General features: G+C 43.0%; 1 protein-coding gene across 1 annotated transcript in view; it reads right to left on the bottom strand.

Moving 5' to 3' along the window:
- The window catches only part of TBC1D2B (TBC1 domain family member 2B), a 64,100-nt gene extending 42,499 nt beyond the window's left edge, over nucleotides 1-21,601 (bottom strand). Inside the window, exons 1-2 of the mRNA XM_077829321.1 lie at nucleotides 20,942-21,601; nucleotides 4,600-4,753 (exon numbers count right to left, since the gene is read on the bottom strand). Of these exons, the coding sequence (XP_077685447.1) occupies nucleotides 4,600-4,753; nucleotides 20,942-21,601 (814 nt within the window). The remainder of the gene's footprint in view (nucleotides 1-4,599; nucleotides 4,754-20,941) is intronic.
- Nucleotides 21,602-24,454: the final 2,853 nt, after the last annotated feature.

Genomic DNA, 24,454 nt, shown 5'->3' with positions numbered 1-24,454 from the left:
TTAGCTGGAAGGGAATCTGAAACAGGAGACATCTACCACTGTTCAACAGTTTTGCTAGATATATAATCAGAGGAAATTATCCATTACTCAATAATTTCATAGACTCCAGAGCACCTTTTGTAGACTCCAGGGCAAGGTGAAGAAGAATGCTCTTATATGAAACTATTTCTCTTCTAATCCTGTCTTTCTCAGACTAGGATAACTGGCTTCTAACTACTTAATATGGGTGTGCAATTTTGAATATACAATATCTCCATTCAGTTGTTTTCCTTTATGTTTTAATGCTAGATATATCAATAATTTCTCAATGGATACTTAATTGATGAAGCATTAGGCATGGTGCACTGTTGTAAACAGAATTGTGAAAAGCTTACTGACATTGAAAGCAGTTGTTGCAAGTTATGTCAAAATATATGGGACTTGTTATAAAAATGCAGTATACTAATATTAATTAAAAACTAAATGTAGATGAATGCAGTAATATCAGATTGTTCATTTGGTTCTTAGTTTTTTGGCAAACTGAAGCTATAATAAATTCCAAGAAACTGAAAGTTCAAGGCACTGGAAAGTACAAATTATTTACTTGACATCCATGAATGTACAATGGCTCCATTACAAGACATACAAAAGCAGTATTACTATATTTGCTTTTCATAGCCCACTTTTTCATAAACATGAATATTAAAAGAAACTAGTAACAAGAACGCCTCCTTGTCAAGTCTACATCAGACAGAATGGTAGGACAACCTTTACTTTTCACTCTAAAATGGTTTAAATTAGAAGAAATCTGAGTAACTGAAAGAAACGAAAAATTACTTCTCTCATATAACCTAAATAAAAAAAAGATATTGCAATGAATAATTTGTTTCTTGATCTGAAGCAGCACTACTTCATCATTCAGATGATTAGTAACTGAACCTGCTTTCAAAGACTCACTTTTGTAATGCAGCTTGTATATTCTGCTACAAAGTATGTAATCACTAGCACACTAGGAGGTTTTTACAAGTTATAGAGGTAATTTACAACCTCTGATCAGAGGGGAAAAATCCCCTCCCTTTGTAAAGCACTTAATCTACAGATATAAATCACTGTAGATTCATAGATATTTAGGTCAGAAGGGACCATTATGATCATCTAGTCTGACCTCCTGCACAACGCAGGCCACAGAATTTCACACACCACTCCTGCAAAAAACCTCATACCTATATCTGTGCTATTGAAGTCCTCAAATTGTAGTTTAAAGACTACAAGGAGCAGAGAATCCTCCAGCAAGTGACCCGTGCCCCATGCTACAGAGAAAGGTGAAAAACCTCCAGGGCCTCTTCCAATCTGCCCTGGAGGAAAATTCCTTCCCGACCCCATATATGGCGATCAGCTAAACCCTGAGCATATGGGCAAGATTCATCAGCCAGACACTACAGAAAATTCTTTCCTGGGTAACTCAGATCCCACCCCATCTAATATCCCATCACAGGCCATTGGGCCTATTTACCATGAATATTTAATTACCAAAACCATGTTATGCCATCACACCATCTCCTCCATATACTTATCGAGTTTAATCTTAAAGCCAGATAGATCTTTTGCCCACACTGCTTCCCTTGGAAGGCTATTCCAAAACTTCACTCCTCTGATGGTTAGAAACCTTCGTCTAATTTCTAGTCTAAAATTTCCTGGTGGCCAGTTTATATCCATTTGTTCTTGTGTCCACACTGGTACTGAGCTTAAATAATTCCTCTCCCTCTCCGGTATTTATCCCTCTGACATATTTATAGAGCGCAATCATATCTCCCCTCAACCTTCTTTTAGTTAGGCTAAACAAGCCAAGCTCCTTGAGTCTCCTTTCCATTCCTCGGATCATCCTAGTAGCCCTTCTCTGTACCTGTTCCAGTTTGAATTCATCCTTCTTAAACATGGGAGACCAGAACTGCACACAGTATTCCAGGTGAGGTCTCATCAGTGCCTTGTATAACAGTACTAAAACCTCCTTATCCCTACTGGAAATACCTCTCCTGATGCATCCCAAGACCGCATTAGCTTTTTTCACAGCCATATCACATTGGCGGCTCCTAGTCATCCTATGATCAACTAATACTCCAAGGTCCTTTTCCTCCTCTGTTACTTCTAACTGATGCGTCCCTAGCTTATAACTAAAATTCTTGTTATTAATCCCTAAATGCATGACCTTACACTTCTCACTATTAAATTTCATCCTATTACTATTACTCCAGTTTACAAGGTCATCCAGATCCTCCTGTAGGATATCCCTGTCCTTCTCTAAATTGGCAATACCTCCCAGCTTTTTATCATCCGCAAACTTTATTAAGTGGCATGTATAATTTTTAGAAGTTTAAACAAGTAGTAAGGAAGGGAGACCTAGTAAAAATAACTAGTCTCATATTTGCAAATCCTCTGTGGTAGAGAACAGTCAAACTATAACTACTCTCTCAAATGTAGGCAGGGAACTGGGTTAGAGGGTAGTGCTGCAGCGGGCCAACAGGGGAATCTGAACTTTGGGGAGTCGGGGGAGGAAACTCTACTTAAATTTCCTCTGTTACTATGGAATGAACCAGTCTAAGTCAATGAATTTTAAACAGTTTTGAGTTTTGCCAAATACTGGAAAAATATACCTGACCTTAAAAGTCTGCATTAGCCCAAGGGAGCTTTGTTTCATGTCCCATGTGGAATACAACAGAATTACTTCAAGATCTACGTCTCCATTTCTGGATATGATGGAAGGCATCAGTTTTCTGCAATAATCAAAGAGCAAACCGAATCGAAGTGTCTGTCCTACATCAGCAAAAACAGAAAAGTTTGAAAAATGCATTGCTGCACTTTCTAGACCTCTTATATCTCTGAAAGTTTATATTAAGCTTGACTAAAGATATTCTCTTTCTGTCAAACCACACATGCAAAATTTGAAGGGAAAAGTTGTCTTTCACTGTCTTAAAGGTTAGGAGAAAACATCAAACTTCTAATGAAAAGTTGGTTACTAATTAGAGCTGCTTCCACCTCTCCATACTTTCATAAGGACAACTATCAGAATTAGTACCGAATATTCAATATATTACCTGCATGTAAGTCGTGTTTCATAGTAACACAGTAGAAAGTGAATTATTATCACAAAATGAAAGTGGCCTGTCTTGAAACTGCATTATTCAGCAAGACATCGTACTTTGTAAATTAGTTTATACCCACTCACTCTCATTAGGGCACCATATATTAGGCATTTGATTAGACCTGAAATCAGGTTCTCTTTTAGTAAAGTATATGCTTTGGAAGGACAAGACTTTTGATACCAGGCATGTCTATCAGTCTTTTTCAAATTGGGAACAAACAAGAGACTAAGTCCATGATTTGGCAAACCACTTAAGCACATGCTGTGACATTCCAGGGTACAATCTAGACTAATGAGTAGGTGTGCCACCCTGGCCCTGCAACTTTGAGTGCCTTACAATGCTTTGCTGAAGTAGTTCCCTCCTGGGCTGCTCACAAACTGTCTTCCACAGCATGCAAGTCACACCCTGAGTGTTTGTGTGTAACTGCAGGCTGCCAGCCACACTTGGGTTAGGTTCTGGCTCTCACCAGCCTTAGTTATACTGCAGGGTGACCCCAAGACACCCCCAGTCTTAGATTTTCCCCAGACATGTATGTCCTGCACTGCCCAACCCCCTCTTCTGGTCAATACAAATCCATTATTTCTTTAATAGAAATAATATGCACAAAAATGCCACCATAACTGGAGTTTCCCAAACACTTCAATTTTAACATACTGGATTAGATAAAACAATAAAACAAGTTCATTAACTACAAAGAGATAGTGAGTACAAGTAACGAGGCATAAAAGTAAGAAATGGTTACAAGACAAATAAAAATAAAACACGAGTGTCTAACAAACTATGTTAAACTCAAAATATTCTCTCACCACATGTCTTCAGCAGTCTTGTTTTGCTTATTCTCCCCTACCATAGCAATTACGTTTACATCAATGCACTGCCCTTAGCAGTAAAGACATGAGCTTTATTTGGTCTGCTACATTTGTAATAACTGTTCAGAATGTAGAACAGGATAATTTTTTATGCTTTCTGTAGTTGACCAAAGTAAAAAATCAACTAGACTCTTTCCGTCTGAAAAGATTTTTCTCCCTTCCCACTGAGGAAGTGGACCTTAAATGCCAAGAAACTAAACATGCCACATTTTAAGATATTCTGACAATAAAAGGATGAATTAACACCCTTTAAATTGAGGTCTTTCACACTGTATGACCCAAACTTAACAGTACTCCATTTTGTTTCCATTTACAAAATCTATTCTTCCAAGCATCATTATGTTCCATGACTGAAATAGGTTAGGACAGCCATATGAACTTACATTTACGTCTAAGAGGCACATTTATAAACACAAGAAATGAATATAAATATATTGATTTTAGAGAATGTGATTCTGCAAACTTTACAAGAACATTTGCAATCTGCTTTAAAGAAGGAAAAAAAGGAGGGAAATTGTAGAAAATTTACCATGAACAAAATCATAGTGGTAAACTCTTACTAAACAGAAATACTACATGCTCCATATGTGTAACTCAAGTTTTCAACCTACCTATATTGTCTTTGGCAACAAGACCTTTGGAAAAGTCACTGGGTGTAGGTGAAGTTCTGCTGTCCCTCTTTGCTACATCAAGGTTGTTACAATATTCCCATCTCTTCTGTTGAAGTTCTTGAAGCCAGTATGTCATGTCCTGACGGGTAGCAGCCTACAAAAAAGAGACCAGAGTACTGAAAAACAAAGACTGATACACTTGTCAAGCATGAATATAATTTAACTTGTGTTGAAAGGAAGACAACAGAGGTACCAAGTAGAGCCCTATGCGGATACAAAATTTGTATCTGCATCCGATCCATAATCCGCAAACATGGTCTGCACATTTGCAGGACTCTAGTGCCAAGAGAGCAGAGGTGCCAATAACATTCAACTAAATATGATAATCCAAAAACGGCTTTATTGTAATTTTAGAAAAATAGATACACACACACGTCACTAATAAGACAAATCGACCTTTAGAAACTAATCATGTATGCCTAGTTTCTCCACCTTTGCATGTCCATCTCCCCAAGTCTCAAGAAGCTGCTCCCATACTATAGCACAGCCCTGATGTGGTTGCTTCCTTGACAGCCTCCTGAACATTTAAGTTAGCCCAAGACACTATGAAGAATTCTTAATATACATGAATAAAGACTGCAGAAAAAACCAAGTCTCCATACCTACAATCAGCAAGAACCCAATTCTATGTATTTGTAATGTGCTTGGCTGAAAGTGGACAAGAATATATACTGTTACAGTGCCTCCTTTAATATAATATATTTACATGTTCTGTTACGTATCTATTGCTATATGAACTATTAACTCCTACAGCAAGAGGAAGTGTAACAAAACTGCAATGAAATAAATATTTAAGACATTTAATCTACAAATTTAAAACAGTTAAGTCCTCTGCTAATTAACAGAATGAGCAATGGAAATGTAAACATCTTTAAACTATGCAGTAAAACCCAAATCTAAATACATTTTTATCATATTTTACTTGAGAGCGTTTGTTGCCATTATTCTTATCAGATTGGTCTTCTCTGTTAAATGAATAAGGAAAAATGACTGGGTAGAACAGGGATCGGCAACCTTTGGCAAGTGGCCTGCCAGGGAAACCTGCTGGCGGGCTGGGACAGTTTGTTTACCTGCAGTGTCTGCAGGTTCGGCCGATTGCAGCTCCCAGTGGTTGTGGTTCGCCGTTCCGGGGCTGCGGGAAGAGTTGGAGCTGCGATCGGCCAAACCTGCAGATGCGACAGGTAAACAAACTGTCCCGGCCTGCCAACGCTTTCCCTGGTGGGCCGCGTGCCAAAGGTTGCCGATCCCTGGGGTATAAGGAAGAGGATTATGGATCTGGTGACCAGATTTTACACAATGACTCTCAACACTTCACATGCAGAATCAGATAGCTTAAATCTCCTGTCCTGGTGCCTTGTTAAACAAAACTCACAGAAGAGATGATACCAAAGGTTCACTTTTATTGGCTGCTGTGCAAGACAAACATCCTGCATGAGGTATTTCAAATTCCTTGCATCAGCAGAACCCAGTTTCACACATTCTGTTCTTTTTCACCCAGTAGTTGTGGAGAAAAATTTGCATTATAAAATGAGAGAGAAAATGACTGGTTTGCATAGTATCTGCCATGAATTGAAGAACAAAAGTGAAAAACAGAACACAAAGTAAACACTCATTTACCCATTCAGCTATCACTGGGAGTGACTGAGTCAGATCTCTAAATGTCTCTCCTTTTAGGTCCAATCTTTGACATCATCATAAGTGAAAATGGAAAATTTCCTGGCTATAGAGTCCTTGAGAGATTTCTAAACCAAACACTGTTCTCCACATCTATATCAGAAGTTATCTCCTGCTCAATTTTTATCCAGTAGCAGTTTTATCCAGTTACTAATAAATTATAGAGCCCAGGTTACCTGGTAGATTAGAATTTCCCTTTAGGTCTCTCTATATGTAGACTTTGTCAACTATCATGTTATTGTCTTAAAGCAGAAGGCAACTGAGTATTTACAGGGCTATATATCTATACAGTGTTTAGAATTTAAAAAGCTGTTCTCTGTTTGTCACTCAGTAGCAGCTTCTAAGTCTCACTGCCTCAAACTTTTTTTTTTTAAAAAGGTATATTTATTCACATCAGTGTTTCTGTTCATAATTTGCTCATAACCATTTTCATGCTATACTCCTCCTCCTCCTCCCCCCCCATATTAGTTACCTAGGAAGCGATAGATTAAAAACAGCAACAGCTTAAACTCAAAGCCCTGGCTATATTTGATTTCCTTCTTCAACTGCACTCAGACATTCCCAGCTTCTTGGGATCCCACTCTTGTGCCTTAAGTCAGCAGGCAATTGTGCTTCTGCTGTAGTTGCCTTAAGGTATAGAACTCATATCTTTGTCCCATTTTTAAAAACCAAATTCATCATTTTCCCAGAAGAACTGTTAGTATCACCGCTGTGCCCCAAATTTATGAGCTCTCCTTCCCCCACCCAACCCCTCTCCATTTATATTTGTTGTGACCAGATTACTGGCATGTAAAATTAAAAAGTCCATAGAGGAGTTTTTAAACTAAGGGCTGGGGTTACCATACAACCGGATTTTCCCAGACACTGCCTCTTTTTTGAGCCTCCTTTCTTTGTCCGGGCAGATTTTTCAAATAACAGGAAATGTCCGGGGCTTTTGCAGAGCACACGAGCTGCAGTTCAGAAAGAACCCTGACTGGTCCACTTCCCAACTGGTCCCTCCCCTGAAAGCCACAGCTGTGGGATCCCACCCACCTAGGACCCAGCTCCCAGCCCGAGGGAGGGGGTCCTGGAGGGAGGCGCTGACTGATGGCTGTAGCTGCATCCTGGGCTTGTACCAACCACCCTGCAACTGTGACAGGGAGCAACAGTGCCCTCCACTTTCAGTGAGTATCCCTGCTGCAGGTACCCCCTCCAGAACTGTACCATCCGCCCTCACAAATATTCCCCCCTCCCACAGCAGTGTCCTTTCTTTGGAAACCTGAAATGTGATAACCCTAGGCTGGGGGAAAGCTGACAGGTGCGGAGGAGCATGCAGTTCAGACAGAAACATCCCTCAGGGCAAGATCTATTAATGGAGGATTCTCTATATCCTAGTAAGGAGAAGAGGATGGAAGATGATTAAGTACAGGTAGGATCTAATGAGAAACAGCCAAATGAAAAAGAGTCCCATCCAATTACATCACATAATGGCAGACAGCTAAAAAGGTGTCAAGTTTTATAAGTGCTTATATATAAATGCTAGAAGACTAAATACTAAAATGGGTGAACTTGAGTGCCTGGTATTAAATGAGTATATTGATGTAATAGGTATCACAGAAACTTGGTGGAGTGATGATCGTTAGTGGGACATAGTAAAACCAGGGTACAAAATATATAGGAATGACAGAATAGGATGTGCAGGTGGGAAGTGGCACTATACGTGAAGGAAAGCACGTAATGCAGAGTCAAATGCAGTAAAAATCTAAATGAACCAAACTGTACCACAGAATCTCTACGGATAGAAATTCCATGCTTGAATTATAAAAAGATATCAGTAGGGATATACTACAAACCATCTGATCAGGATGCTGATGGTGAATGTGAAATACTCAGGGAGATTAGAGAGGCTATTAAAAAAAACCCTCAATAATAATGGGGGATTTCTCTATCCCCAAATTGACTGGGTACATGGCACCTCAGGACAGGATGCAGAGATAAAATTTCTTGACACCATAAATGACTGTTTCTTGGAGCAGCTAGGCCTGAAACCCACAAGACGACAGGCAATTCTTGATTTAGTCCTTAGTGGCGCACAGGATCTGCTCCAAGAGGTGAATATAGCTGAACCACTTGGTAATAGCGACCATAATATAATTTAACATCCTTGTGGGGGGGAACACACCAAAGAAGCCCACCATAGTAGCATTCAATTTTAGAAAGGGGAACTATGCAAAAATGAGGAATAGTTAAACAGAAATTAAAAGGTACAGACCAAAAGTGAAATGCCTGCAAGCTGCATGGAAACCTTTTAAAAACACCATAATGCAGACTCAAATTAAATGTATACCCCAAATTTAAAAAAAACATAGTAAGAAGACCAAAAAAAAGTGCCACCGTGGCTAAACAATTAAATAAAAGAAGTGGTTAGAGGCAAAAAGGCATCCTTTAAAAATTAGAAGTTAAATCCTATTGAGGAAAATAGAAAGGAGCATATTTCAGCACGGTAGCTGTGTTAGTCTGTATCAGCAAAAAGAATGAGGAGAACTTGTGGCACCTTAGAGACTAACAAATTTATTCGTAGGCTAGCCCACGAAAGCTTATGTTCAAAATAAATTTGTTAGTCTCTAAGGTGCCACAAGTACTCCTTGTTTTTTTTAGAAAGGAGCATGAACTCTTGCAAGTCAAGTGTAAAAGTATAACTAGACAGGCCAAAAAAGAATTTGAAGAGCAACTAGCCAAAGACTCAAAAAGTAACAGCAAATATTTTTTTAAGTATATCAGAAGTAGGAAGCCTGCTAAACAATCAGTGTGCCCACTGGACAACAGAGATGCTAAAGGAGCATCTCCAGGAAGATAAAGCCATTGTGGAGAAACTAAATTAATTCTTTGCATCGGTCTTCACTACAGAGGATGTGAGGGAGATTCCCATACCTGAGCCAATCTTTTTAGGTGACAAATCTGAGGAACTGTCCCAGACTGAGGTGTCATTAAAGGAGGTTTTGGAACAAATTGATAAATTAAACCAGGGGTGGCCAACCTGAGCCTGAGAAGGAGCCAAAATTTACAAATGTACATTGCCAAAGAGCCACAGGAATACATCAGCAGCCCCCATCGGCTCCTCCCTGCCCTGCCACCCCCAGCACCTCCTGCCCGCTGGCAGCCCTGCCAATCAGCACCTCCCCCTCCCTCCCCATGCCTCCTGCCTGCCACAACAGTGTACAGGAGGCTCTGGGATGGAGGGGGGAGGAGCAAGGGTGCAGCAAGCTCAGGGGAGGGTGTGGGAAGGGGTGAGTCCCTCGGAGTAAGGGGTGGAGTGTGGGCAGGGCTTGGGATTGAGCAGTGGAAAATTGGCACCTGTAGCTCCAGCCCCAGAGTCAGCACCCATGCAAGGAACCACATATTAACTTCTGAAGAGCCGCAGGCGGCTCTGGAGCCCCAGGTTGGCCACCTCTGAGTTATACAGTACTAAGTCACCAGAACCAGATGGTATTCACCCAAGAATTCTGAAGAAACTCAAATATGAAATTGCAGAACTACTAACTGTGATATGTAATCTATCATTTAAACCAGCTTCTGCACCAGATGGCTGGTGGATAGCTAATGTAACACCAATTTTTAAAAAAGTGTCCAGAGGTGATCCTGGCAATTACAGGCCAGTAAACCTCACTTCAGTACCAGGCAAACTGGTTGAAACTATGGTAAAGAACAGAATTATCAGACACATAGATGAACATAATTTGTTGGGGAAGAGTTAACATGGTTTTTGTAAAGGGAATTCATGCCTCACCAACCTATTAGAATTCTTTGAAGGGGTCAACAAAAATGTGGACAAGGGTGATCCAGTGAATATAGTGTACTTAGACTTTCAGAAAGCCTTTAAAAAGGTCCCTAACCAAAGGTACTTAAACAAAGTAAGCTGTCATTGGATAAGAGGGAAGGTCCTCTCACGGATCAGTAACTGATTAAAAGATAGAAAACAAAGGTTGGAATAAATGGTCAGTTTTGAGAATGGAGAGAGGTAAATAATAGTGTCCCACAGGATTCTATACTGGGACGAGTGCTGTTCAACATATTCATAAAAGATCTGGAAAACAGTGAGGTGGCAAAATTTCCAGATGATACAAAACTACTCAAGATAGTTAAATCCAAAGCAGACTGTGAAGTTACAAAGCAATCTCACAAAACTGGGTGACTGAGCAACAAAATGGTAGATGAAATTCAATGCTGATAAATGCAAAGTAATGCATGTTAGAAAACATAATTCCAACTATATATATACAAAATAATGGGATCTAAATTAGCTGATACCACTCAAGCAAGATCTTGGAGTCATTATGGATACTTCTCTAAAAAATACCTGCTCCATGTGCAGCAGCAGTCAAAAAAGCTATCAGGATGTTAGGAAACATTAGGAAAGGAATAGATAATAAAACAGCAAATATTATAATGTCTCTATATAAATAGATGGTACACCCATATCTTGAATACTGTGTGCAGATCTGGTCACCCCATCTCAAAAAAGATATATTGGAATTAGAAAAAGGGTACAGAGAACAACAAATTATTAGGGGTATGGAATAGCTTCTCTTTAAGGAGAGTTTAAAAAGACTGGGATTTTTCAGCTTGGAAAAGAGACCACTAAGGGAGGGATATGATAGAAGTCTATAAAATCTTGACTGCTGTGGAGAAAGTGAATAAGGAAGCATTATTTACTCCTTCACATAACACAAGAGCTACGGGTCACGCAATGAAATTAATAGGCAGCAAATTTAAAACAAACAAAAGGAAGTATTTCTTCGTAAAAGGCACAGTCAATCTGTGGAATTCCCTGCCGGGGATGTTGTGAAGGCTTCAGAAAAGAACTGGATAAGGTCCTCAAGAATAGGTTCATCGATGGCTATTAGCCAGGATGGGCAGGGATGCAACCCCATGCTCTGAGTGCCCCTAGCCTTTGTTTGCCAGAAGCTGGGAGTGGAAAACAGGGGATGGATCACTTGATTATTACCTGTTCTGTTCATTCCCTCTGAAGCACCTGGCATTGGCCAGTGTTGGAATACTGGATACTGGGCTAGACAGACCACTGGCCTGACCAAGTATTGGATGTTTTTATGACCCCTTTAATCTATTTAGTTTGAATCTATATGTGGGGTTTTTAATTATGTTGTTACTGTATTTTACATTGTTTTGTTTTATCATATTATGCCCTAAGCACTATTGTGAGTAGTGCTTTTATAAACCAGGTCAGTTCACTTGTCTATTGGTATAGATCAAAGTAACTGTTAAATGTGTAAGAGTGTATTTGGTGTTTAAACTTCATGAAAACTAATGGGATGCTACTTGCATTATTTTCACTTATCTGTATCCCGTTATAATGCAATAGCAAACATCTACATTGAGTATACCCTGTAACTAAACAACACATCAAATGAGCCATCAAACAGGAAAGAAGCCTTGTGAAATTCAAATGAAGAACTGTAACACAGAATTGGGGAAACTACGGCTCGTGAGCCAAATCTGGCCTGCTGCTTAATTTCATCCAGCCCACGGGAAAGTCTCCTCACTGTGGGCCAGAAACCCCAAGCCTTGGTGCTCCCCATGCAGGGCTGGAACCGTGAGTGCCAGCTTGCCCTGCTGCAGGGGGAACCTAGGGTTGTCAGACCATTAAAAGTCCAGTCAGCTTCGCACAGCTCCCGGAAGCGGCCGGCATGTCCCTGTGGCCCCTAGGCACAGAGGCAATCAGGGAAGCTCCGCGTGCTGCCTCTGTCCCCAGCACCGGCTCTGCAGCTCCCATTGACTGGGAACCATGGCCAGTGGGAGCTGCGGGGGCTGTGGGCACGAGCAGGATGCACCGCACAGAGCCGCCTGGCCATGCCTCCGTGTAGGAGCCAGACATGCGAGCCACTTTCGGGAGAAGTGCGGAGCCAGGCAAGGCAGGGAATCTGCCTTAGCTCCACTGTGCCGCCAATCAAGAACCGCCTGAGGTAAGCACCACCTGGCCAGAGCCCATATCCTGAACCTCCTGCCCCAGTCCTGAGCCCCTCCTGCATCCAAACTCCCTCCCGGAGCTTGTACCCCGAACCTCCTCCTGCACCACAACCCCCTGCCCCAGCCCGGAGCCCCCTCCTGCACCCCACACCCCTGCCCCCTCCCATACCCTGAACCCCTCATTTCTAGCCCCACACAGGAGCCTAAGGGAAGCCCTGAGCCTCCACATTCCCCCGTGGGACTGGAGCCATGAGAGCCAGCTCACCCCACTTCAGGGGGAAGCCTTGAGCCTCCACACTCCCCCCCGTGGGGCTGTGTGTGGCCCAGGACTGATTTTTTCTATGGGTCTATGGCCCGATAGACAAAAGGTTCCCCACCACTGTTCTAACAGAAAAATGCTAATTTCAAAGCAAGTGGTCGTTGTGTGCGATGATCAGAGGTCAAAGACTCAAAATGCATTCCTCACTCTATATCAAGATGGATAAAAATCAATGATCAAAAAAATGATTTTTTTGATAAAATGCTTTTTGAGGAAAAACCTATCTAATGATAAAGATACATGATACCTCAAAGATATCTCATCATAGAATACGGATTAGAAATTCTAATTCTATGGTATGAGACAATATATTCATGTAATTTTTAAGAAGAGTTTTGTAAATGAGTTCCAATAGTTCCTGGATTAAGGACCCAATTTTATGGGGTTCCAGGGGCTTCTGTATAGATTATTTAGGTTAATCTTCCTATCTACCCAATGGGACTCAGTGCTCAGTCTAGAAGATACCATCAGAGATGCTTTGTTTTATAGTTCTCAAACTGTGGATTTGTGTCTCCAGAGATAACATGCTTGTTAACAGAAAAAATGTTTTTAAAATAAATAAATAAATAAATAAATAAATAAATAAATATAGAGGCGAAAAATAACAGACCTCAACCCTATTGTCCTTCTGCAAATTTATGTAAACAGAGTCAACTCCTTACCTCTCTTTAAAAGTGCTAAATTTCAAAAAGTTCAATGAATAGGAGATTGTTGGGGGCAGAAAAGATCTGGACAAGGAGAATTCTGGAGATAAACGTGAGAAGGGAGGGACAGGCAGTAGACACAAATGTGAAACTGTTTGAGCAGGATATTCCAGAAGCCTTGAGGTCTTTCTGAGTGTAGGCTTCATTGATTTGAGATCTACCATACAACTCTCTCACTAAAAGGGAAAACCTCTAATGGCAGCAGGCTGTACAAGAAACGCAGTTTGGGAATAAGAGCCATTCAAGAAATATAAGTTTGCTGATGATGGTTTAAAGAAAGTCACACCAGTGAACTGGTGGAAGTCACTTAAGCTCTCGGATTCAGAGACCCTTGAAGAGATAATCTCACTTTTAACAGAAGTAGCTTCTTCTGCCAGTGTAGAAAGAATATTTTCTTCCTTTGGAAGAATTCATTCCAAACTGAGAAATCGTTTGGGACCTGAAAAAGCAGGAAAGCTTGTTTTTCTTTCCCAGATTATGAACAAACAGGTGAAGACGACTGAGTTAGCTGCAGAAGCCAATATTTTAACTTTCCCATGTTGACCTGGCTGACACAGTCTATTTAATTTTTGTTTCTTTTTTAAAAAAGATTTCATTTAACTATTTTAGTTAAAAACAATTTTAACAAAAACAAACCTGATTTTAAAAAACTTGAATGTTTAACTATATGCAAAAATTCATGTTTGCTTTGTTAAGATATTATATGTTTGCTGCTGAAGTAAAAAAAATCCTGAATACATAAGACTATCGTTTTAGTTAAATAAAACAATTTAAATGTCTGGTGATGTTCTCCACCTAATACAGCATGGCAAGAAAATCCTCCAAATAGTAATGATTAACCTGTTGAATTGGAGACTATTTATGAAGTCACAGGGAGGTAATCTTATACTTCAATGAGCTATGGTAAATGCTAATTACCAAACAATCATTCATATTCTGATATAGCTGTAAAACTAATCTGAAAAGTTTTCAAAATAAATCACTTAAAAATGTATAATGTGTACCTTCTAAAAACGAAATCTACATCTATCTCGGAGTTGTGAAGAATATGTATTAAGGTTTTAAGAACCAACAAGAATGCATTTTTATGTAGAAATCCATTATTAAATCGAGTCTTCCTAACTAGTGATTTAAATCAATTTGCTTTAAATCAAATCCACCCTGCTCTATATCGTCAAAGGAAAAGCTCACATGAGTAGTGACCCTGTCAACTTGATTTCTGTGAGAAGAAGCTACAAAAATGGATTCAGGGAAAGATCCTGCATCTCTGGAAAGTTTGGATTTTAATAGGGCAGAATAACTGAATGAGAAGACTGAGATCCCCAGAATTCTTCTGGGTAGCCCTGAGACACTTTTGGGAAACTGGCAGATTATTAGATCTTTGCTACCATTCGGAATTATAGATTGTGATTTACGCGAACATATATTTTACCTGCTTTAAACTCAAAAACTCACTTCCTTTTCTTAGCTAATAAACCTTTAGTTAGTTTACTGTAGAACTGGCTACCAATGTTGTCTTTGGTGTAAGATCTAGAGTACCAATTGATCTCTGGTAAGTGACTGGTCTCTTTGGACTGGAAGCAACCTAAATGTGATGTGATCTTTGGTATAAATGCCCCATTTATCACTAAGTCGCATCTGTCTCAGTAGCAAGATAGACTGGAGCGTCTAAGGGGACTGTGACTCCATGCTAAGATTGGCATAGTGATCCAGGAGTTCACATTTGGTACCAGCTTGGTGAAATCTAATTATAGACTACACCACCAGTTTGGGGTATCTGCCCTGTTTTCTGACAGTCTGCCATGAGGCAAGCACTTACAGTTGCAAGCCACATCAGACAGCGTGACACCTGGTAAGAAATATTTATAGGATTTGTGGGGAAAAGGATGTGACATTACACTCCATAATTTTATGGAAATATGCTTATGATATGGACATGGCATAACTGAGATATAGTTTATGCAAGATGCTCATGTAAGTTATCACTGGAAAGGTTATTATATACTGAATGTGATTATCCAATCTGCATGCCTGTATCATTTCTGACAGGTTTCAGTTTGGTAACCATATTAGTTAGTCTGTATCAACAAAAGCAATGAGTCCTTGTGGCACCTTAGAGACTAACAAATTTATTTGGGCATATGCTTTTGTGGGCTAAAACCCACTTCATCAGATACATGGAGTGAAAAATACAATAAGCAGCATATATATTACAGCACATGAAAAGATGGGAGTTGCCTTAACAAGTGGGGGGTCAAGATCTTGAGATCTCAAGCTGCAGGCCAGTGCAACTGCCTTTCAAGCCTTTTTGTAATTTGCCTGTAACAATACCGAGGGTGAGAAATTACTATTTGTAACCAATTTCTTTAGTGAATCAACCTTAGTATGTGTGTTTTGTTTTGTTTGCTTGGTAATCTGCTTTGTTCTGTTTGCTATCTCTTTAATCACTTAAAATCTACCTTTTATAGTTAATAAATTTATTTTATTATTAAACCCAATTTCTAACGGGGGGGGGCAAGAAGTCGTGCATCTCTCTCTTCACATTAAGGAAGAGGGAAAATTTTTATGAGCTTGCACTGTGCAGATTTTTCTATACAGTGAAAGACAATATACCTTTTGGTCTGCACTCCGAAGCAGGTAGACACCTGAGTGCTGGGGCAAGTCCCTTAAGCGGTGTGTTCCCAGAGCTGATCTCAGTGTCTGTGTCTTTCTGCAGTGGGGTGTGGCCCTGCCTGTGTGTGCATGCTAGAGGAGGCTTAAAAGCCTGACTCAGCCAGACCAGGTTAAAGGGGGCGTCTGCTGGCTGAACAGGCAGACTCAGTGATATCTCAGCACTTCAGGTGGCATCTTAAAAGGGGGGCAACCCCTCACAGGAAGGTTGGTTTTTTCCCCTCCTTTCTATGAAACAAAGGGCCTGATTCTGCAAACAGAAATTGATGTTCACTCTTGAGCTTATCCAGCCAAATCAATACCATTAAGTGCAGGTAGCAAATGGTTCCAGGATAGGCCCTATTATTCTAAAGCAAGGGTGTGAAGAAGTGGGAATGTTCTTAATGTTTTCTCTGAATACTGTGTGGGTGCCTCAGTTTTCCCATGACATTTCTTAAGTATCTAGGCAGTAGGATAAGGGTATGAGATTGTTACAGAGCCCTAGAGGGCCAGCGTGATGGTGTCTGCATAGAGAATGGCCGACACCCTGTCTCCTGGCAACTGATGGCCTGGGCCTCTCCTCTGCAAAGGTGCCAACTGAAGGCGTTGGAGAACAAAGAGATCAGGTGGCCTCCTGGCCCAGGAAAGAGACAAAGGCGAGAGGAGGGGCTGGAGAGTTTCAGTTTGGAGTTGGCTGGGGAAATGGAGGGAGGCCCAGATGGGACTCTGGCCTCCCTGTCCCCCAAGACGGACCTGACTGAGGGGTCCTGTTCTCTGTACCTACAAGCTCTGTTTTAGACCATGTTCCTGTCTTCTAATAAACCTTCTGGTGTATTGGTGCATGGTGTAAAGAGGGGATGCTGAATGCTCCGAGGTCAGCCCCAGGAAGGCCAAAGTTGTATAAGCTTCTTGCCCTGGAGACAGTCTGCTCAGAGACAGGAGGCTTCCCCAGAGTCCTGACTGGCTTCGTATGGAGTAGTTTCAGAGCATCGCCTGGTGACTCCGTGACAAAGGGTTCTCAAATTTTTCATGATTTGGATCACTAGAAGACAGATAATTTCGAAAACCACCTTCCCCACTCCACTCATCAACGGCCTGTGGTGGCAATTACAATAATTGCTTATGAAGCCAAGTAATATTAAATATTATGAAGCCAAGTAATATTAAAAAAAGCCTTTAATGTTCTGTTAACCTTCTTTAATGTGCTTTAAGTGCTAGAAATAAGAAGGAAAGCCAGCACCATGCAACCAGCAAATTGTCCAAGGACCACTGATGGTTAAGGCTACATTTTAGTCATGGGTATTTTTAGTAAAAGTAATAGACAGGTCACAGGCAGTAAACAAAAATTCACAGCCCGTGACCTCTCCATGACTTGTACTATATACCCCTGACTAAAACTTGGGTGCTCTGACGTAGGAGTGAGTGGGCGGGGGGGGTGGGGGAGGGACAGCCCAAGTGCACCGTGGGTGCTCTGAGGGGGGGTGACCCTGTGGCACCACTGGTGCGGGGGGGGGGGGGGGGGGAGAGGCAGTGCGCATCCTGGAACCACTGCTACTGCTGGGGGAAGGGGTGTTGATGTGGCTGGCAGGCTCCCTACCCAGCGCCCTGGAAGTGGCAACATGTTCCTCGGCTCCTAGGTGGAGGTGCGACCGGGGGCTCCACACACTGCCCCCCTCCAGAGCGCCTGGGAACCACGGCCAATGGGAGTTGCGGGGGCAGTGCCTGCAGGCAGAGGCAGCGCACACAGTCGCCTGGCTGTGCCTCTGCCGAGGGACATGTCGTCGCTTCCGGAGAGCCCCCCTGAGGTAAGCGCCACCCAGAGCCCTCACACTCCCACACCCCAACCCTCTGCCTTAGTCCTGAGCCCCCTCCTAAACCCAAACTCTTGCTGCTGCTGCAGGGGAAGGGCGCAGTGGCCCAAGACTGCCCCAGCAGCAGTCAGGGCAGTTGGCCCAGGACCACCTGCTGCAGAAGTCCCGGAAAGTTACGGAATCCGTGACTTCTGTGACGGACTCGCAGTCATACTGATGGTCCACCAAACCCAATTTGGGACCCGCATATTATTTCATGAAGACTGTGACACTTTTCCTGAAACGTTTTCAAATGGGAAAACGGTCTCTTGAGAGTAATTGAGCTGATTACCTGCAACTCCCATTAAGTTACAAGTGCTGAGCAACTCTGAGGATTAGGTCCTGAATGTTAAAAAGCTAATCTGAAGCACTGTGAAGTACTAATATGTTCTTCAATAATACAGTCATTTCAGATTGGGGTGCTGATGCTTATTTCTTATTTAAGCTTATAAATACTGAATGGGAAAGACTGTACCATGAGATTTGGAAATTATGAACAAGAAGCAAATTGAGGAAAATTAAGCATATGACATAGGGGGAGGATGAAAGCTACACTTGATTCGACTTTCTTCCTCAGTAAGGTCCTCGTGCTCCTATGTGTAATTTTTTCTTAAATCAGCTAGTCTTTTATCCTGCATTAAAAATTTAGTAAGGGCCCAATCCAACTCACACTGACTTCAACAAGGGATGGATCAGGCCACCAGTATTTTGAACATCAATTCATCTTTATTTCTATTTCTGCAGAACTTGGCTGAAAACAATTTTAGTTCTTAAAGTATTATTGTTCTGGTTACTTTTGAATAAAGAGATCAATTAAATCCTGGATCCAGAATTCTTATTTATGGTTTGTGTTGTCGTAATGTCAAGGAGCCACAATCATGGACCAGGACCCCACTGTGCTAGGTACTGTACAAACACAGAATAAAAACCTGCCAGTGCAGTAAAACATACACTAATGATCACCTCCAGCAACTAAATCTTCACTTAACCAGTTCCTTTCAAAATAGCCCCAAGATTCCAGTATAAAAGTTTGCTTGATCTTTAAATAAGGACTACATATATTAGGCAATAGCTTTTTTGATGGTCAATCACATGGCTGCTTAAGACAAGCATCCCAACCCTGTGAAAGGTAAAAACAGATGACAAAGAGATTTGCTTTTATTTCTGGTACCTATACATCACCTCTGGCCTCTTGATTGTGCTTGACTGAATGCAGACTTCTAAGTCCCTACCGTCACATAACCCCTCTCTTTCCCAAAGGCCCTCACATCGAAGAGGGGTCTGAGACCACAGGAACCAAGAAAAGCTTATGCAGGGAAACTTGAGTAGAGGAGCTATAGGTTGCTTGCACTAGCATGACTAGGTCTAATATATATATTTACTTAATTTTATTATTTATCTTTTACTACAAAATATGTGCTGCAATACAAAGTGTGTCATGTAAAAACTGACATTAAATGAATAGGAATAATATTTAAAGAGAAACACTTCCCCCAATAATGAACAAATATATTTAAAGTAAAACCTTGTTCTGTAAGATGAACAGACCTATGAAAAAGTCTTTCATCGTGAGATGGAACAAAGGATGCATACATAAAATACAAGGTCATAAGTTTAAGGTTCCAATCCTGTGAAGGCCTGAGCGCCTGCTACCAGGAGTTGAGGCAGTTCACTAGTGCAGATCAAACCTTCCACCCTCTACCGCTCCCTCCTGAAAAAAGTGTTATACTTTTTTTGTTTTCATCATATATAGAAATATTTCCTTCCTATGAAAGCCTCAGATTTTTGATAAAGCCAGATTTGTTGCATGAAATTTTCATTTAACTGAAAAGCCATTTTTTATTGGAATAGTGTTTTGACAAAAAAAATTCTAACAGCTCTAGAGCTCAGTTCCCTTCACAAGATCAGACCAGGTACCACAAACATTTTTCTTTCTCAAGGTGTTTGCTTCTGGGGGTAGTTTGGGACCCTACTTTTGGCCTGTGTTTTGAAAGCTGTTCTTTCCATTTCTTGGGAAAAGACAAAATTTATGGGTTATTTCTAAGTTCTGGATGTGTACCCAAAGATGCATTATGGGGTACTTCCACATCAAAAAGTGAACACACATATGAAGGAGAGCCTTTCATTTCCACAAACATATAAAGCAAAAAATTATCAGCTAAAGAAGCCTTTTAGATCATTCGACAGAGGAGATCTTTGCCTGTAACCATACTGTATCACTACCTTAAAAAAGAGAAACTGTTTAACAAAAGACATGCTAAAAAGGAGCAGACAGATGTGGAGCGTAGTTAATTCGCCTCCATGAGAGGCGGTAGCTGCGGGGACAGGAGAAGTTCTCCCATTGACATAGCACTGTCTACACTGGGCTTAGGGCGTACAGCTTTCTCTCTCAGGGGGGTAAATTTTTCACACCCAAGTGAGGCAGTTACACCGATGTAAGTTTATAGTGTAGACCTGGCCTAACAGAGCAGCACCTGACATTGGCAGTGCTTAACAGTAACAGTGACTGAGAGCAAGCCAAGGACTAACGGTAACATCTCATTTACAATCGCAGTCGCAGACTGTGGGGAAGGGGAACCTGCTGGCTGGGGTCACACAGTCACATTTAGCCAGACTCCATTGGAAAGTCCCTTGTTTGCTACCTGGCACCCAGAGTGTCACAAGCTCCCCTGTGTAAAAGATGGGCATCAAGTGGTATTTTATAGAGTGAGGAAGCCTCTAGCAGACATCCGCTGTCATGGGTACCCAGGCTGGGGGAACACCCCGCGGGGCTTCGGATCAGGAGCAGCTACCAAGAGGTGACGTGACTGAGGAAAGGGGTCCCTGACTGAGCCCACTGGGGGGCGGCTACAGGGCTTTAAGAAGGCCCCTCGAGTGCTATAGAGCTGGATCCCTGGCCCAGCCCCCTAGGGGATTCCGGGCATGGGGGGCCCTGAAACAGAGGCGGGGAAACTGGGGTCTCTGCGGGGGATGTGCGAGGGAGAGGGACCCCTGCCCCAACCCCTCCGCAGTCGGAGGACGTTCCTTGGCTAGGGGGCATAAGGCGCGGGTTGGGGGTGTCCTAGGGGGGCCCAGCAGGCAGCCTGGGGCGAGGCCCAGGCCCGTTAGCGGCGTGGGGGTACCTTGAGCACGGTGACGGTGCCGCCGGGACTGTGCACCTCAAAGGCGGCGGCCTCGTCCCCGGTAGCGGCGGCGGCCTCGGGCTGGTGGTAGCTGAAGCAGGCGGCGGCGATATCCAGGTGGCCGAGCGGCAGCGCCTCCTGCGGGCCTTTGAAGTAGTACAGGTAGCAGCGGCGGGGGTCGAAGACAAACCAGCGGCTGCGGAAATTCCGTAGCGGGCCCTTGCCCGACAGCTTCTGCAGGTAACCGCACAGCTTGGGGGCGCCCGGCCCGGCCTGCTCCGCCGGGCTCAGCGGCACCGCGGCGTCCCCGCCGCCGCCGCCGCCCTCCCCACCCTCGGCGGACCCCGCCGCCGGCATCTCCCCTCGCCTCCCTGCCAGCACTGCCGCGGGCACACAGCCTCGCTCCGGCCGCTCCGCAGAGCAGCCCAGCCCAGCCCGCCGCCTGACGGGACTTGTAGTCCCCGCGCCTCCCTCCGCTCTCTCGCTGACAGAGGACGGGGAGCTACTAGGGGCGCTGCCCGGGCATCTCCTGCCCGGCCCCGCACAGCCCAGGCCAGCCGGCCTCTCCCCTGGCCAGCCTGGCGCTGCAGCCGGGAATCTCCCCCGCTCAGGGCCTCGCTCCGCCCCCCTCAACCACAGCTTGTGCACTCGTGGCTGCATGTTCGTGCACACACATTCTGGGTGTGCAGGCGGAGCTGGGCCCCTTCCATGGGGAAGTTAAGTTGGGCCCTACGCATGTCTTTTCGGTCCTGAGTACGCGGCGAGCGGGAGCGTTGCTAAATCCTGCCTGCCAGATGTCCCAGGACATTTGACGTGCTCCAGCTCAAGTTTTGGTTGCTTTTACAGCAAGGAAAGTCTCCATAAGCAGGTTTCAGAGTGGTAGCCGTGTTAGTCTGTATCAGCAAAAAAAACAAAACAAAAAACAAGGAGTACTTGTGGCACCTTAGAGACTAACAAATAAATAATAAAGGTGTCACAAGTACTCCTCGTTTTTTTCTCCATAAGCAGGCGCTACCCAAACCTTCTTGGGATACTTCCTGACTTATGTATTGCCAGTAATCAGACTTCTGAAATTGGGTTTGCCCTTAATGCCTCCAGTAGCCCCTTTGCAGGAAATCAGTATGAAATGGGCTGTAATTGGTGGGGAAGATTACCTTCTTCCCTTTTTGGCTAGTATGCTCCATGTCTTCCCCTTTGAGGTATTCTTTCTTGGTGTATTGCTACCAGACTCACTATTATGACTACATTCAACTGTATATTCCATATCATGGCCTAACCTACAAATAAGATTAGATTAGAATCTCTCTCAATACTCATCTGTGAAATCTCTATATTAATTTCAGTTACTTCTGGTGTAGTGAGTTAATTAAAAAACAATAATTGTGTTACAGAAGCTCAAGATGTGCACATGCCAAAATTGAGTCCATGGACAATCTTTTTGTAATGCTTGTATTTACTCACAGGTCATTTTTTGTTGCCCACCCATTGAGTCACACAAAATTCAGCCCCAGTTCTGCCTTGATTTGCACCCTGTGCAACCTCCTTGACTTCAGAAATTTGCTGTGTATCTCTGAATCCGACATGCACAAAGGCCACTTGGCCTGTCTTTATCTCTATATCCCCAGATCAGTCTCAATTACTATAGAATCATAGACTATCAGGGTTGGAAGGGACTTCAAGAGGTCATCTAGTCCAACCCCTCGCTCAAAGCAGGACCAATCCCCAATTAAATCATCCCAGCCAGGGCTTTGTCAAGCCTGACCTTAAAAACCTCGAAGGAAGGAGATTCCACCATCTCCTTAGGTAACCCATTCCAGTGCTTCACCATCCTCCTAGTGAAAAAGTTTTTCCTAATATCCAACCCAAACCTCCCCCACTGCAACTTGAGACCATTTTCTCTTGTTCTGTCATCTGATACCACTGAGAACAGTCTAGATCCATCCTCTTTGGAACCCCCTTTCAGGTAGTTGAAAGCAGCTATCAAATCTCCCCTCATTCTTCTCTTCTGCAGATTAAATAATCCCAGCCTCTCCTCATAAATGATGTGCTCCAGCCCCCTAATAATTTTTGTTGCCCTCCACTGGACTCTTTCCAATTTTTCCACATCCTTCTTGTAGTGTGGGGCCCCAGACTGGACACAGTACTCCAGATGAGGCCTCACCAATGCCAAATAGAGGGGAATGATCACGTCCAACGATCTGCTGGCAATGCTCCTACTTATACAGCCCAAAATGCTGTTAGCCTTCTTGGCAACAAGGGCACACTATTGACTCATATCCAGCTTCTCGTCAACTGTAACCCCTAGGTCCTTTTCTGCAGAACTACTGCCTAGCCACTCAGTCCCTAGTCTGTAGCAGTGCATGGGATTCTTCCGTCCTAAGTGCAGGACTCTGCACTTGTCCTTGTTGAACCTCATCAGATTTCTTTTGGCCCAATCCTCCAATTTGTCTAGGTCCCTCTGTATCCTATCTCTACCCTCCAACGTATCTACCACTCCTCCCAGTTTTGTGTCATCTGCAAACTTGCTGAGGGTGCAGCCCACGCCATCCTCCAGATCATTAATGAAGATATTGAACAAAACTGGCCCCAGGACTGACCCTTGGGGCACTCCGCTTGATACCGGCTGCCAATTAGACATGGAGCCATTGATCACTACCCACTGAGCCTAATGATCTAGCCAGCTTTCTATCCACCTTATAGTCCATTCAACCAGCCCTTATTTCTGTAACTTGCTGGCAAGAATACTGTGGGAGATCATATCAAAAGCTTTGCTAAAGTCAAGGAATAACACATCCACTGCTTTTCCCTCATCCACAGAGCCAGTTATTTCATCATAGAACGCAATTAGGTTAGTCAGGCATGACTTGACCTTAGTGAATCCATGCTGACTGTTCCTGATCACTTTCATTTCCTTTAAGTGCTTCAAAATTGATTCCTTGAGGACCTGCTCCATGATTTTTCCAGGGACTGAGGTGAGGCTGACTGGCCTGTAGTTCCCCTGATCCTCCTCCTTCTCCTTTTTAAAGATGGGAACTACATTAGCCTTTTTCCAGTCATCCGGGACCTCCCCCAATCACCAGGAGTTTTCAAAGATAATGGCCAATGGCTCTGCAATCACATCAGCCAACTCCTTTAGCACTCTCTGATGCAGTGCATCTGGCCCCATGGACTTGTGCTTATCCAGCTTTTCTAAATAGTCCCGAACCATTTCTTTCTTCAGAGAGGGCTGGCTGCCTCCTCCCCATGTTGTGCTGCCCAGTGCAGTAGTCTGGGAACTAACCTTGTTTGTGAAGACAGAAGCAAAAAAAGCATTGAGTACATTAGCTTTTTCCACATCCTCTGTCACTAGGTTGCCTCCCGCATTCAGTAAAAGGCGCACACTTTCCCTGACCTTCTTCTTGTTGCTAACATACCTGTAGAAACCCTTCTTGTTACTCTTAACATCCCTTGCTAGCTGCAACTCCCAATTGTGATTTGGCCTTCCTGCATGCCTGAGCAATATTTTTATACTCC

The sequence above is a fragment of the Eretmochelys imbricata genome, chromosome 10 (assembly GCF_965152235.1).
Source record: "Eretmochelys imbricata isolate rEreImb1 chromosome 10, rEreImb1.hap1, whole genome shotgun sequence".
Taxonomy (NCBI): Eukaryota; Metazoa; Chordata; order Testudines; family Cheloniidae; genus Eretmochelys; species Eretmochelys imbricata.
This window is presented reverse-complemented; position numbering and strand designations above follow the sequence as displayed.